Source organism: Apodemus sylvaticus, chromosome 2 (assembly GCF_947179515.1).
Source record: "Apodemus sylvaticus chromosome 2, mApoSyl1.1, whole genome shotgun sequence".
Taxonomy (NCBI): domain Eukaryota; kingdom Metazoa; phylum Chordata; class Mammalia; order Rodentia; family Muridae; genus Apodemus; species Apodemus sylvaticus.
In genome coordinates this window covers 174459856-174474627 of record NC_067473.1, presented here as the reverse complement: position 1 = coordinate 174474627, position 14772 = coordinate 174459856, and the positions used below count along the sequence as shown (strand labels likewise).

General features: G+C 44.2%; 1 protein-coding gene across 1 annotated transcript; it reads left to right on the top strand.

Moving 5' to 3' along the window:
• The first annotated feature begins 3264 nt into the window (after window positions 1-3264).
• Wbp11 (WW domain binding protein 11) lies at window positions 3265-14772 on the top strand. Its single transcript, XM_052175149.1, has 11 exons — window positions 3265-3372; window positions 3817-3848; window positions 4945-5038; window positions 5918-6114; window positions 7244-7377; window positions 7505-7704; window positions 8167-8358; window positions 11148-11249; window positions 11829-12122; window positions 12616-12798; window positions 13789-14772. The coding sequence occupies exons 1-11, from the start codon at window positions 3309-3311 to the stop codon at window positions 14220-14222; spliced, it is 1926 nt and encodes a 641-aa protein (XP_052031109.1). The 5' UTR covers window positions 3265-3308; the 3' UTR covers window positions 14223-14772.

The window sequence follows — 14772 nt, the reverse complement described above, 5'->3', positions numbered from 1 at the left end:
AACTAACCAAGTGTGAGCTTTATGAAGATTTCATTTAAAATGCTTACTTAAAGGGGAAAGGGTGGGGAGGAGTCTTAAGGAATGAAGATGTAGAAGGGAAGTGTAACAGCTACTCCTGGTGTCAACTTGACTATATCTGGAATGAACTACAATCCAGAATTGGAAGGTTCACCTGTGATCCAGATCTTTAGACTGGGAGATACACGTTTCTGACCTGGATCTTGGCATGAAGATCTTGAGGCATAGTGGTTATGTATCCCGAGAGACTAAGGCAAGGAGATCTCTGAGTTTAAGGTACAGATCCAGGTGTGGTGGTATGCACCTTTAATCTGGATCACACCTTCTTCTGGAGGCGTATATAAGGTCATTGGGAGAAGATGTGCTCTTCTTGGCCAGGTTGCATTTTCTTGCCAGCACATCAGTTAGAATCTACTAGGCTTGTGGGACTGGGCAACTATAGATTCATGGACTTCCATTCACAGCTGGAATGGGGAGCTGGACCACAGACATTATGTCATCATAACAAATTCCCTTACTATATAGACACTATCCATACGTTCTGAGACTCTAAAGAGCCCTGAAAGGAGCCGGACAGTTGTGCACGCCTTTAATCCCAGCACTTGGGAGGCAGAAGCAGGCAGATTTCTGAGTTCGAGGCCAGCCTGGTCTACAGAGTGAATTCCAGGACAGCCAGGGCTATACAAAGAAACCCTGTCTCAAAAACAAAACAAAACAAAAACCTGAAAAAGACGTCAGATAAATCAAAGTGTGCAATGACACGATGACATCATGAAGGAGTGTGGGTTGATGAAAAGATCATTTGAAGTGTTACGTACTAACTTTTCCTCTGGAAAATCCACAAATTTACCCTGTTTCTCTTTTAAAATATACATTTTCGTGTAGACTATCCATTTGTGAGTCTCCCATTGGCACTATTTGTTCAGTTCACCACATGCTGTAGATTTAGAGGGCTGGTGTTTGCTGAGTACTTTAGACTCGATGCCTAGTGTTATCTAGTAACTTGTTTTCTATGGAGGCATTCCTGAAGGACAGAATCCATTAACACACAACTAACACCGAATCAATGGACGACACAGAATCATACGCATACGCTACCTTGTGTCCTAAGAGAAGGAACTGCAGGAAATACGTCAGAATTCCGAGCGCAATTGGTCAAATAGCAGCTTTCTTGCCTTTTATTCTTATTGGGTTATATTAGTGTCAATCGACACTGCAGGAACGAGGCGGGTCTCTTGGCTTATAGCTATCCAATCGGATATTAAATTAGAGCGGAAGTAACTCTGGCTCTGAGGTTGTTGCATTCTCTCTATGGTCCCAGTACTTGGCAACGCGGTGAGAGCGCTGTCCGCGGGTACAGGAAGTGACGTAAAGCTGGCGGAGGGGCGCGAGGTTTCAAGATGGCGGTGCCTGGGTGGTTGACCGAGGGGCAGAGGTGAAGGCCCCTTCGCAGAGAGTCCTCGGGGACCGCCCGCTAGTTGCTCTCGCCGTCTCGGGAGCCTCGCAGTCGTGTGAGTGCGTGGGGACTAGGTGCTCCGTTTTCCCCGACCCTCCCCGGGACCTGCGAAGCCTTCTCTGAGACACAAGGCCCAGGGGCCGCGCTCTTCCTCCGCTGCGCCCGGGTGGCGGGAGCCACGGGTTTCAGGGCTCGGGGGCTGGCGGGGCGCTGCGTCCGGCGGGTCCTGGGGCGATCTCGCCGCCTGGGTCAGTTCCACTCCCGAGTGCGTCAACCGGTGGCCGTGGGTTGACGTCTAGCCGCTCGAGTCAGTATCAACCGTCGCTATGGTTTCGGCAGTTGGGTTGAGGCCTGCTTCAGACCTGGACCGGTCGGGTTGCACTTGTGTTGTTTTTGTCCCATGATCTTTTGACCTTGTTTCTCACAACTTTTGTGGATGGAGGCACTGTGGTCTTGTAAAAATTCTCCTTGACTCGTAGCTGATTTGTTTTAGTGTGTGTGTGATGGGATGGCATCAAAACGTGAACCTGAGGCTGGTTTAAGAAGGGAGACACTAAAGATACGATAAAAATTAGAAAATGTATCCGTGCCTTTTTTCTAGTTCTCTGTAATCAGTACCCTAGTCTTCCCTTCCAAACTCGTGCCCCTTCTGCTTTCTGATAAAGAGACATTTATAATGAAATAATCGACACCGATCAGTTCTGAAATACCTGGGAAGTAGCAGGGAGCCGGGCAGTTGTACCTTTGATGAAAGAAGCATTAACTAAAGCAACTTAAAACGTCTCAACCAAGGAGCCAAGAGAATTAGAGTTGTAGAGTCTTAAATTTACCTCGGGATCTTCCCTTTCCCAGCCTAGGAAGAAAGTAGATTTATTTCATGCTCAAAGGGGAGCCACAAGAAGGGTGGCCTGTAGGAAAATGTCACCCAACTTTCACCGGGAAACATTTGTTCCTTTTTTACTATGGGCAAGGCTAATTTTTGAATGTTTCATTCATTTGAAATGGAAGAGAAAGACGTGATACTAAGAAAGCCTGGCCCTAAAATATTTCCCTACAATGATTACCACTTTAATCCCCTTAAAATATATAAATCAGGAGTCATATGTGTTAGTAAGAAACAAATAGATATCTTAATGTTAAATGTGAGGAGTTCTAGTACTTCATTATTTATTTGCTTGAGAGTCATAAATCATTTGACTTGGTATTAAATCAAGATAAATACATTTGAATGGATTGTGTTTTGCCATCTGTTGTGTTGAATGAACAGTACACATCTCAGGGAAACAGTATAGAGCATGCATTTGCCTTTAACCTAGATTCTTTAGCCCTACTCCTGTCTCATTTTGCCTTATATATAAAGAGAGGCTGTCCTCAGGGTTTGCATTGCATTGTTAGAGCATTTTCTAAATGGGTTATAGTTGAGTTCGTCCCGTATGGCTCAGTCTGTATATTCCAAGCGATGGCATTGTAAGTGCTTTGGTACTAGTTGATTTCTTTATTCAGTTAACAGCACTATATAATCCATAGGAAAGGGTTAAACTTTTGAGTATTTAATGCTATTCTCACTGGCTTGACTAGTAGAAATATTAGCTTTTTTTTTTTTTTTTTTTTTTTTTGTGGTCAAGAAAGGTAAAGACATATTTCTTGGATGCTTCATTCAAAATTAAAGAGCATGTTCTTACCAGTGGAGGACCAAAGGGATATTTCATTCTAGAAATTGATGCAAATTCTTAAAAGGAAGACATTTTATACATACAGATAAACTGAGTTCTTTGTATCTTTTTTTCTAGTTTTTTTTTTTTTTTAATGAAGAAGTAAATCATAAACTTTCACCATGGGGCGAAGATCAACATCCTCCACCAAGAGTGGGAAGTTTATGAACCCCACGGACCAAGCCCGTGAGTGCCTTGGTGTGGGCGGTGGAGGGAAGGGTCACAACTGGCAGGCCTGAGCCCAGCATTGGTGGAGTGGGCTGTGTGAAGTCAGGTAGAATTCTTATAGTTAAATTAAGTCATTGTTAGAATGTTTGTTCTCTCAAAGTTGATTGGCTAGCAGGATAAAATTAAATCTTTTTGCCTTAGAGTTTTTAAACAAATGAGTTTTTAAATGCATGAATAAAGAATCTCTTTTCCTCCTTGTGGTTCAGTTATTTGTCTGTAAAGCACACATCTTGGCATGTTGGGTTGAGAGGTTAGAGGCACTAAGTTCCCTAGTGGGTCAAAGCCGCCGACACTCTTACCTGTCCCAGTGCTTCCTAGCCTTTCAGAAGAAGGGATTGTGGTAGCTTGTAGTGATGTTAATGGTGGGAATTTGAGTTATATCATTGCTCCCTCTCTCCTTAGGAAAGGAAGCCCGGAAAAGAGAATTGAAAAAGGTATGAATTTAGACGCATTCTGTGTATTGTTTTGAGATTTATGAAATTTAAAATTATAAGCCAGGAAAGATACTATACTGATGATGAAAAACAGAAAATTGACTATGTTTAAAAACTGATGTAACTCTGGAGATTTGATTCATGGTGACTTGTATGACATTGTCTATTTGATTCTCTTTCCTCGTTAAGTTAAAATGCTTTGGGGGCTGTAATGATGGCTCGGGAGTCAGCAGCACATTATGCTCTTACGGAGGAGCTGAGTTCTCTGCCCAGCATCCATGCTGGGTGGGTGACTCACATCCATCTGTAAGTCCATCTCCGAGGAGAGGAATCCAACTCCCTCCTGATCCCTACAAGAACCCATAAACACGTGCCCATGCACACAAACATACTCCGATAAGCAAAATTGTATTTTTAAAATGACTTTTGAAAATAGTTCTTAAGCTAAGTATGGTAATTCATGCCTATAATCCTAGCACTTTGGATAAAGAGATCAGGGACAAAAATATCAGGAGTTGAAGGCTAGCCTGGGCTACATCAGACCCTGTCTTGAGAAACTAATTATTTTTACTATTTATCAAAACGTAGCTGCTTTCTTATTAAGTGAATGCCAATAACTGTTGTTGGATATCTTTGTATGTGTCATTAACTATTAAGTTTTGGCAGAGTGCTTGAAGCAGTGAACATCGGGTATCACTTGGGATGCTTTGCGGGACCTTTTATAATCTCTGTTGGCTTTATTGTTTATCGTTTAGCCTTAATCTTTGAAAATCTTTAAAAATTTTTCCCTGTCTAGCATAGTATTTTTTATTTAACTATACCCCTCCCCGTTTTTTAAGTTTTAAGTTTTTCTGTTAAGTAGTTGCTAACAGTATAACTGGGTAGGAAAAAATACTTAAAAGAGCATCATTTTCACTAAAGTTTAGACATTATTGAGAAGAATAATTCTCATAACTGTTTCTGGAAGTTTAAACACGTGATTAGAAACAAAGGAGAAAATTGAATTTCTTCTTAGACTCTTGAGGCAAAGTGAAGGTAAAATGTCCAGAGTGCCCGGCTTCTTTCTCAGTAGTCTTCCTCTCCCTTGTTTTCCAAGAACAAAAAACAGCGCATGATGGTCCGAGCCGCGGTTTTGAAGATGAAAGATCCCAAACAGATTATCCGGGACATGGAGAAATTGGATGAAATGGGTAAGAGTGTAGGAAAGGGCCAGACTTAACCAAGACTGTCACAGTCTGTTGTCTACAAAGGCAGGCAGCACAGCCTAGGGAATCAGCAACTTGATGGCTCCTATTGGGTACCATTTTGTTTTAATGCTAAGGAAAGAAAGAGACCTGTTGCAAGCTGAAGATCCCATATTCTAGAAGGGAGGAACTTGTAATTAGATAACAAAGACCTTGTCTGGCCAGCTCACTTTATAATTTTTCAGATTTAATGATATTTTCACTTTACCTTTATATTAGTGGAATTAGAAAAGATATACACTCAAGAATTCTTATTTACTACGAATGATGCAGTAATAATATTGTCTAGATTTGACTAAATCAAGTTAGTAGGAAGATTTGGGAAAAGATTTAATTCATTTTGTGCTTCAAGAAAAAGAAGAAAAAACCCTAAATCACTAGAGGCGTAATTTTCATTCAAACTGATTAAAATAGAACAGTATATTCTGGTTTCCATAATTGACCCCTAAATAAAGCTGCCTCTAGGAGAAAACTAGAAATCCCCATAAGACTGACTGTGTGCTTAGGTCTCCAGCACCACGCCAATGAATAGCTTGGGGTGGAAACTGGAAGGAGTGTACACCATTAGTGGTAGCTGGAGACGAGGCTGTGGTGGGAAAGTTGCCCTTGATTGACAGTTCCAGAGAGGGCTTTGCCTGCAACTGAGGTGCTACAGTCCTAGCCTGTGGGTCACTTCTGGGAAGGATCTGGGGATATGATTGGGCAGGACTGGGAGAATAGCCCCTCAGGACTCAGAAATGAAATATGGGATCTGGATGTATTCAGGAAGGAGGTTTTTATTGATGTGACTCTTCATTTACAAGTCTAGATATGCTTTTCTCCTAGAGTTTAACCCAGTGCAACAGCCACAGTTGAATGAGAAAGTACTGAAAGACAAGCGGAAAAAGCTGCGGGAGACCTTTGAACGAATTCTACGACTTTATGAAAAAGAAAACCCAGATATTTACAAAGAATTGAGAAAGCTGGAAGTAGAGTATGAACAGAAGAGAGCGCAGCTGAGCCAGTACTTTGACGCGGTCAAGGTGAGCTGCCCAGAGAGACCTGAAGAGGGGCAGGTTGTTCCTTTTAACAGGGGTTTTTTAAATTAAGTGTGTACCTTATGTGCTAGCAAATTTGATCTTTTGTACTTAGAGAAATTGTAACAGTAAAAGGCAAAGACTGGAAACAGCCCAGGTGTCCTTAGCAGGACACAGATAATCAAATCAATGTTTTGTTTTGTTTTGTTTTTTTGGCTTTTTCAAGACAGGGTTTCTCTGTATAGCCCTGGCTGTCCTGGAGCTCACTCTGTAGACCAGGCTGGCCTCGAACTCAGAAATCCACCTGCCTCTGCCTCCCAGAGTGCTGCGATTACAGGTGAACGCCACCAGCACCTGGCAAATCAATCTATTTTCACAAGCAAATACTACTCAGAATTTTTGTTTGTTTGTTTGTTTTTAGAATAATCTGGTGATAATAGAAACAACGCATGGTAAAAATTAGTAAGAGTGAGCTAGACATGGTGGTACACGCCCCTCTTCCTCTCCTGGGATTGGAGACTGTCCACAGTCATGGATGAGGCTCAGTGTTGCTTCTTTTACTGTTACTGCTCCATGGGGATACACTTCCAAGCCAAGCAAAAACTGCTCTGCTGGCACTGCCAGCCTAGTCAGGTGTCCGGAGTTGATTGAGAAGGCTGGGATATGTCCGCTTCTGAGAGCTTTTATAGCTGGCTGTAAATTTCCCTTTACCATGGCAGAAAATCAGAAACCCAAATGACATGGTGTTTGTAAGATAGATGGTGGGTTTCCAACAACACAAAACAATTGAAGAAAGGTGGATGGGTGTGGAGGATATCTATTGTTTGTTAATGGTGTATATTTCTGTCCCAAGGAGTAGGGTTGCCCTGCCACTACTCTGAACGGTTGGATTTCTTCAAAACTGCAACTGTTTCAAATCATATTCAAAAAGAATCAGCTGATGATAGGGATTATAGGAGAAAGGATGAGCTGTATTTGGGTTCTTCATGAAATAATCTTTCAATTCAGAAGTGTTAGCTTGAGTATTTCAGCCATTTTTCATGGTCTTAGTGTTAGATGGAAAACAAATTCAGAAGACTTAAGTTCTGGAGGTGAGTTTGGATCGGTCCCATTCAGCTGGGTTTGTGTGTTTCAGAACGCCCAGCATGTGGAAGTGGAGAGCATCCCTTTGCCAGACATGCCGCATGCTCCTTCCAACATCTTGATCCAGGACATTCCTCTTCCTGGTGCCCAACCCCCCTCCATCCTGAAGAAAACCTCGGCATATGGGTAAGGAGACTGTACATAATGGCGGGCTGCTGCTGTACCTCGAGGTCTGTGGCTGAGTAGACGGCTGTGGGCGGGAGAGCCCGGAGAGCCTCCTTACTACTCACCGCCACTGTCCTGTCTTCCACAGGCCTCCAGCTCGGGCCGTTTCTATCCTTCCTCTCCTGGGACACGGTGTTCCACGCTTGCCCCCTGGCAGAAAACCGCCCGGCCCTCCACCTGGCCCCCCTCCTCCTCAAGTTCTGCAGATGTATGGCCGCAAAGTGGGCTTTGCTCTGGATCTCCCCCCTCGGAGGCGCGACGAAGATGTGCTCTACAGTCCAGAACTTGGTAGGAGGGGAGGGGCTTGCCTCTAGTGCCCTTCCCTCTCCTCTCAGGATTGTTTCCATGGTGGCCATCCTTAACATGTTCACCACATGCAGACATAGGAAATGCGTGAGGATGCCGTGCACTTCCTGCGTGTACCCCGTGGATAATTTAGCAGATCTGCCTGATAGAGATGCTGCTGCAATTCCCGTGAGACAGGAAGAGCTCTTCTTAGTTTTGATAGCGCTGACAAGAATCACTGATTGTGTGTGAGACTTTACACAATCGTTTCTAATACACTTGGTTTGCACTTCTTACAAGAAAACAAAAAAGAATTTAAAACTATTACCCAATACAAATATCATCATAATACATGATAGCTGGCATTGCGTACAGAATTAGGTTACCTTGAGCTAAGGCAGCATGCCTATCTTTGGGTACCGGAGAGCCAACCATGTCGTGATCCTTGTGCTCTTCTGTCTTCAGCTCAGCGGGTTCATGACGACGATATGTCCAGCACCAGTGAAGACGACGGCTATCCTGAGGACATGGATCAGGATAAGCATGATGACAGTACTGAGGACAGTGACACTGACAGATCGGACGCAGAGAGTGATGGGGATGAGTTTGGGCACCGCGATGACAGTGAGCGTGACAACACTGAGGAGAAGAAGTCAGGTGTGTGCAGGGGACTGTGCCAGGGTATAGATTGACACTGCTAAGCCCAGGGCAGAAAGACCTGGCTTTTGTTAATGTGCTTTTATTACATTTAGTGTGTGTGTCTGTTTGTCTGGGGGGGGGGGGGGGCTGTGTGTACATGCATGCTGGAGCATATATGTAGCACTCACAGTTGGTTTTATCAATCCACTATGCATGTATTGGGGATTTGACTTGGGTAATTCGGTTTTGTGGTGAGTGCCTTTACCTCCTAAGCCAACTCACCAGCTCAGGACCACTTTTATTCCTGGTTTGGTTGGCTTGATTTTGAGACAGGTCAGTCATTGTTAATTAGGCTGGCCTTAAACTCATGGTGATCCTCCTGCTTCAGCCTCCCAAGTTGTGGAGTTAGAAATATAAGCCACCATACCTGACCATTTGTCTTGAAAGTTTGAAAGGTTTTGACATATTATTCTTACAGATGTTTTTGAGGAAATAGTACATGTAGCTTTTAAAAAGTTATGCAAGAAACTCCACTTTTAGTTAGGCAAAAATAGTATTTAGTATCATGAAATTGCTAACATATTCTGTCATGAACATGCAGTAGGAAAGGAAGAATATCCAGTTTTTAAATAAGCTTATTTAAAACCCTATACTGGGCTGGGCAGTGGTGGCACATGCCTTTAATCCTAGCACTTGGGAGGCAGAGGCAGGTGGATTTCTGAGTTCGGGGCCAGCCTGTTTTACAGAGTGAGTTCCAGGACAACCAGGGCTACACAGAGAAACCCTGTCTCGAAAAACACCAAAAAAACCCCAAAAAATCCTATACTGGAAACTTTTTAGATTTTTTATTCATGGTATCCTTCATAAACTGGGTGATTTTTATAATTCATATATACTTGTAATTATATATATATATATATATATATATATATATATATATATATATATGCACATGTATTACATTGAAATGTATGACTATATAGTATGTATATGTATAAAAGTATATTTTTATACATGTATGTACTATATTTGTATTTATAAATCATTCAAAATTTTACTCTTAATAATGTCTACTAGTTGGGAAAAGCACCTGTCCAGCACACTTTGACTGCATGTAAAACAATCTGTTCTCCATGGGTCAGCTGTGAAGCACCTTTCACAAAGATTTTGTATGTGTGTGGTGCTGGGGAGTAAACCTAAGACTTAGTGTATACTAACTGCATCCAGTTCTGCAGTGTCCCCAGTTGTGTCCCCAGTTGTTATGCTTTGTCACAAAAATTTTAATCACTGTGTTTGGGTACTAAGCAGCTGGGCATGTGAAAACCTAGTAGCTGGGCGCTTCTTAGGAACTGTGGCTGCAGTCTCCAGGTGGGTAGCTCTATACTGTATTCTTATTTATAAAATCAGCAAATGCCCATCCTACTTGCGCACCACAGCCCTGCCTACTGTATGTGCTTCCTGCACGTGGGTGTTTTAGGTACTCTTTTAGGCACATCTTGTGCCTTGGAGGCTTCAAGATATTAAATCCCTCCGAGCTGGATTATCCAGACCTCTCGGGAATGCATACGTGTTCCTTAATCAAGATTACAAATGAAAAAAAAAAAAGTATCAAAGAAATCTGTCATAAGTTAGTGTAAGAACAAGCCTGACACTGGAAAACTATAGACTCATAGTTGGAACTGGTCTTAGGAGAGTGGGGTGGAGCTCCAGGTGCCGGATTCTCCTGTGAGACCATATCCTCTTACTCTGCCGCTGCAGCTGCGGCTGCCAGCTGTGGTTGGGGTCATTGGGAACTGGGGTGGAGGGCTGGGACAGGGTCTTCTATGTAGCCCTGCCTAGCATAGGACTTACTGTGTAGACCAGGCTGGTCTTGAACTGACTGAAATCCACCTGATTCTTCCTACTGAGTGTTGTGATAAAGGCCTGTGCGAGCAGTCCGTTGGTTCTCATGTGTCCGTCCATCAGTGTGCATGGACCTCAAATGGCTAGCCCAGCTGTGCATCCTCTCACTGGACACTGCCTTTACCATAGCTGAGCATTTCTCTGGGCAGTAAAAGTCCAAGCTAAACTAAAGCTGTGCCCACAGAGAAATATGCCCTTCCTTAAGTGTCAGCTAAGAGGTCTACCACCACATCAGAAGTGTGGTCAGTGTCGCCAGTAGAAGTCTGTCGGTGCAGGAGGTCTTTGTATTGCTCAAGGATTCCGTAGTGGAAGCGCTATTGAGGACTAGTCAGAATCTTGAAGCGCTTGTTAAGGTAGTACTAAGATTTTCCCACCTTTTGTGGGGCCCTTTGTCATAATTAGATGACTAATTTTCTGTTGTAACCCGCCGGGTCCTTTGGGTGCACCCTGCATGCTTATGATGGGTTTCCCTTACCCAGCACCTTAGTCCAGCTGTGGACTCGGTTGTCTTCTATTCTCTGTTGGTTACTAGGGTGTGCTGCTTTCATGAGTTGGTCGGCTTTCCTCTCTGTGACTTGCTGTTTTACTGAATTGCTAAAGAAAATTGTTACTTTAAGACACATCTTTACTGTTTCAGCTTTTATGTTTAGGGCTTAAAATTGAATTATCTAATTCAGTTTATATATTTCTTAAGTATCCTAACATTTTCTGAACATATAGAATATGTATATTTTATATGCAACCAATTAGCACAGCACTGAATACTTTTAATACGTCTCTACATTTGTCTTCTATCATGTAATGGGTTATAGTCATTCATAGTCTTTACAGCTTCTGCTCTATCGTGACCATTTCTACAACATTTTGGTGATTCTTTCCCATTTCATCCCTTCTTGACTGTGTAGGTCTGAGCGTCCGATTTGCTGATATGCCTGGGAAATCAAGGAAGAAGAAGAAGAGCATGAAGGAGCTGACTCCTCTCCAAGCCATGATGCTGCGGATGGCAGGTTCGGAGCAGGGACGCATGAATCGCTAGCATTTCCTTGTGCCACTTGTTAAGCGTAGAGTCTTTCATTTATAGTCAGCAGCTCTGAAATGAGCCATGAGTGTATTCTGTGAAACCTAAGATATGGAGCCATTGGTAGGCTGCCCAGAGTTTCAGTGCTGGTGAGCTGTTGAAAGCACTAGTTCTGGGGAAGGCTGTGCAGCCTGTGGTCTGGAGCTGGTGTGTGGAGGGCGACTTGTGGGAGTCAGATTTTCTGTGGCTCCCGCTGGGTCCAGGGACTGAGTTGGTTGTCAGGCTCACTAGCAAGCCCTCTTGCAGCCCTGAGTGCCATTTAATTCCAAGTCTCTTGTTCTGACAGCCTGGGCCTTCTACTGCTGTACTAGTTACAGATGAACAGAGTACTGCTCGCTTGACTTACTGTGTAGACTAAGCCAACTGTGAAGAGAGAGCTGTCTTGCTCCTCTGTCCCAAGTGCTGGATTGCAGGCATATGCCAACACAGCCAGCTGTAGTGTGCTCTTGTCCACTGCTATTCTCCAAGCTGTAAAACAGAAGTCAGCATTTTAGATTTTTTTTTTCAGGTCAGGAAATCCCTGAGGAAGGAAGGGAAGTGGAGGAATTTTCAGAGGAGGAGGATGACGACGACTCTGATGATTCTGAAGCAGAAAAGCAGTCGCAAAAGCAGCATAAAGAAGATTCCCACTCTGACAGCACGTCTGCTGCCTCTTCACAGCAGCAGGCTCCTCCACAGGCTGTTCCTGCTTCTCAGATACAAGCACCTCCCATGCCAGGACCACCACCTCTTGGACCACCACCTGCCCCACCCTTACGGCCTCCTGGACCACCCACAGGCCTTCCTCCTGGGCCGCCCCCAGGTAAGCACCCCCAGGAGGAGGAGTAAGTGCTTTTTTTTTCCAGCCAAGCCAGAGTGAAGTCATTCCTTCAGAACAGCATGTGTCATCAGTACTGATGTTTTCTGTAGAGGCTTCTCAAAGGGGGAGTGAAAGCCGTCCATTGTGTGAGCATTGTTAGTAGCTCAGAGTTCTTACAGTCACCTCTTATGAAGGGTCTTGTCTGATTTTGTAAGCTGGACACTTGTGCATAATTAGACTTTCTTTAGTGCTTGATTATGACAGACTAGCCCAGTTCTGCATTGGTTTTGCTTAATGCTATCTCATAGATTACAGCTGGGACCTAAATGGATCAATCTAGAACGAATCTGATAACCTTTTTATAGAGCTCAAATATGTGTTGAATGAATTTTATTTCCATGCTTTTTATTTAAATGAGATCTCACTTCTGAATAAACTGATTATGCAAGTTGCTTTCATACCACAATTTGACCCACGTTGGTTTTTCTTCTTTCAGGGGCTCCTCCATTCCTGAGACCACCTGGAATGCCAGGAATCCGAGGGCCTTTACCACGACTTTTACCTCCAGGACCCCCACCAGGCCGACCTCCTGGCCCTCCCCCAGGCCCACCTCCAGGCCTGCCCCCTGGGCCCCCTCCTCGAGGACCCCCACCAAGGCTACCTCCTCCTGCCCCTCCAGGTAGTTTGTCAATTTCTGTGACAAAGCTAGCCTTGCCTGTGTGCTCTGTGGCCCTGTGAGAACATCTTGCGTGGGTCTGCATGGGAGTGTGCTCTTCATGAGCCTTCATTCACATTGCTTTCCACTCGTCCCTTCAGGCCGTCCACAGTGAGAAGGCTCTGTTTGAGGTTTGTGAGAACAGGCACAGTGGTGCCCCATGAGCCTACACAATTACCATTTTCAGGTTAAATCACAAGGGATGCTCCCTCCTCTACCCATCGTCCAAGTCAGTCCTACAAATATCATCACGGGCTTTTGCTATGGCCAGGGTTTGGTTCAGCACACTGAATGTTGTACTGTGTCTGAAGATTGCTTCTTAAAACACAACAGCTGAGGTGTTTTCTTAGTCTTGGTGATGTGTAGAATAACTGAGTTTAGGTATCAGCAGTGCAGATTTAATGCAGATTTGATTCTTAAGTGGCTTTTGAAAAAACTACAATCTGATATGGGATATATATGTGTGTGTTGCAGCTATCAGAAGTTTGTAAACTCTGAAAAGACAGATCATGGTCTCTCTCCATTTCCAGTTAATGATCAGGACAAAATCCTTCCCTGTCCACTGGGTGAAAGTGGGAGAAACTAACTAGTGCTCTGGGATCGACCTTGACCTTAATGACATCACACTAGACAGCCAGCATAGCATCCTGGGACTTCCAGATTGGAAACTGTCTGCCACCAGTTGGCATTGTCAGCCTGATGTTACATTTTTCAACTCGGACAGTGTTTGGAAGAAGGAAATCTTGTGAATTCAGTGATCCAGACTAAAGGCGAATGTGATTTCAAAGTATTCTGTCTCTTTCTGTCAGATCATATTCCTGACGTTCACATAACAGGCTGTGGGAGTTCAGTTTAATTCCTCTAAAAGAGCAGTCTCAGCCTATGTCTTAACCATCCTTAGTTGCAGTTACATGTCATTAATTCTTGTACCCCTCTCTCTTCCTCTTCCCTTAGGTATCCCTCCCCCGCGTCCTGGCATGATGCGCCCGCCCTTGGTGCCTCCTCTTGGACCTGCCCCACCTGGCCTTTTCCCACCAGCTCCTTTGCCCAACCCAGGGGTGTTGAGTGCCCCGCCCAGCCTCATTCAGCGCCCGAAGGCGGATGATGCAAGTGCGGCCACCATCGAGAAGAAAGCCACAGCTACCATCAGTGCCAAGCCTCAGATCACCAATCCCAAGGCAGAGGTCACACGGTTTGTGCCCACTGCACTGAGGGTGCGCCGCGAGAATAAGGGGGCTACTGCTGTTCCCCAAAGAAGGTCGGAGGATGACTCTGCTGTGCCTGTTGCCAAAGCAGCCCCGAGATCTGGTCCGTCAGTTCCCGTCTCAGTGCAAACTAAGGACGATGTTTATGAAGCATTTATGAAAGAGATGGAAGGGCTGCTGTGACAGCCCTGCCAGGACAGGCTTCTGGTCAGAGGACTGGTTTGTGGAACACGAGGCTCTTGTTACACTTAGTGCAGAGCAACGTCCACTGTCGGGTGGTTTCCAAGCCCAGTTCCAGGAGCCTCCTCCTGTTTGCCTGCTGGGATCCCTGCACACGGTGTTTCTGTCCAGTGGACCAGGATGTGAAGCACTGCTGCTGAGCCCTGTCCCTGTGGCACTGTCTCCTCCCTCTCGTCCACTCTCCATTTTGGGAATTCTGTCAGCGAGGTCTTAGTTACTTGATTTGACTCCTGTGCCGTGGGCACTAGAGTAGAGAATTCTGGAGGAAAAAAGTTTATTTCATCTTGACTTTTGTGTTTGAGTTATTTTTAATATTTTCCTGTAAATATTTTGTAATATTTTCCTTGTAGTGAAATGGATTACAATATCAATTCCTAATTCAAAACAGGATATGTGGGAAAAAAAATATACAATTCTGGGATTAAAGTTATTTCCCACAAGCTAAAACTCTTTGAGTGTTTCATGGACAAATAAAATGTTCCATACCAAGATA

What these genes read in the sequence shown, in the direction of transcription:
- Wbp11 (XM_052175149.1), top strand. Translation starts at nt 3,309, where the DNA reads ATGGGGCGAAGATCAACATCCTCCACCAAGAGTGGGAAGTTTATGAAC. An exon ending in GAACCCCACGGACCAAGCCC is followed by an intron (nt 3,373 to 3,816) that starts GTGAGTGCCTTG and finishes CTCTCTCCTTAG; the next exon opens with GAAAGGAAGCCCGGAAAAGA. An exon ending in GCTCTACAGTCCAGAACTTG is followed by an intron (nt 7,705 to 8,166) that starts GTAGGAGGGGAG and finishes TTCTGTCTTCAG; the next exon opens with CTCAGCGGGTTCATGACGAC.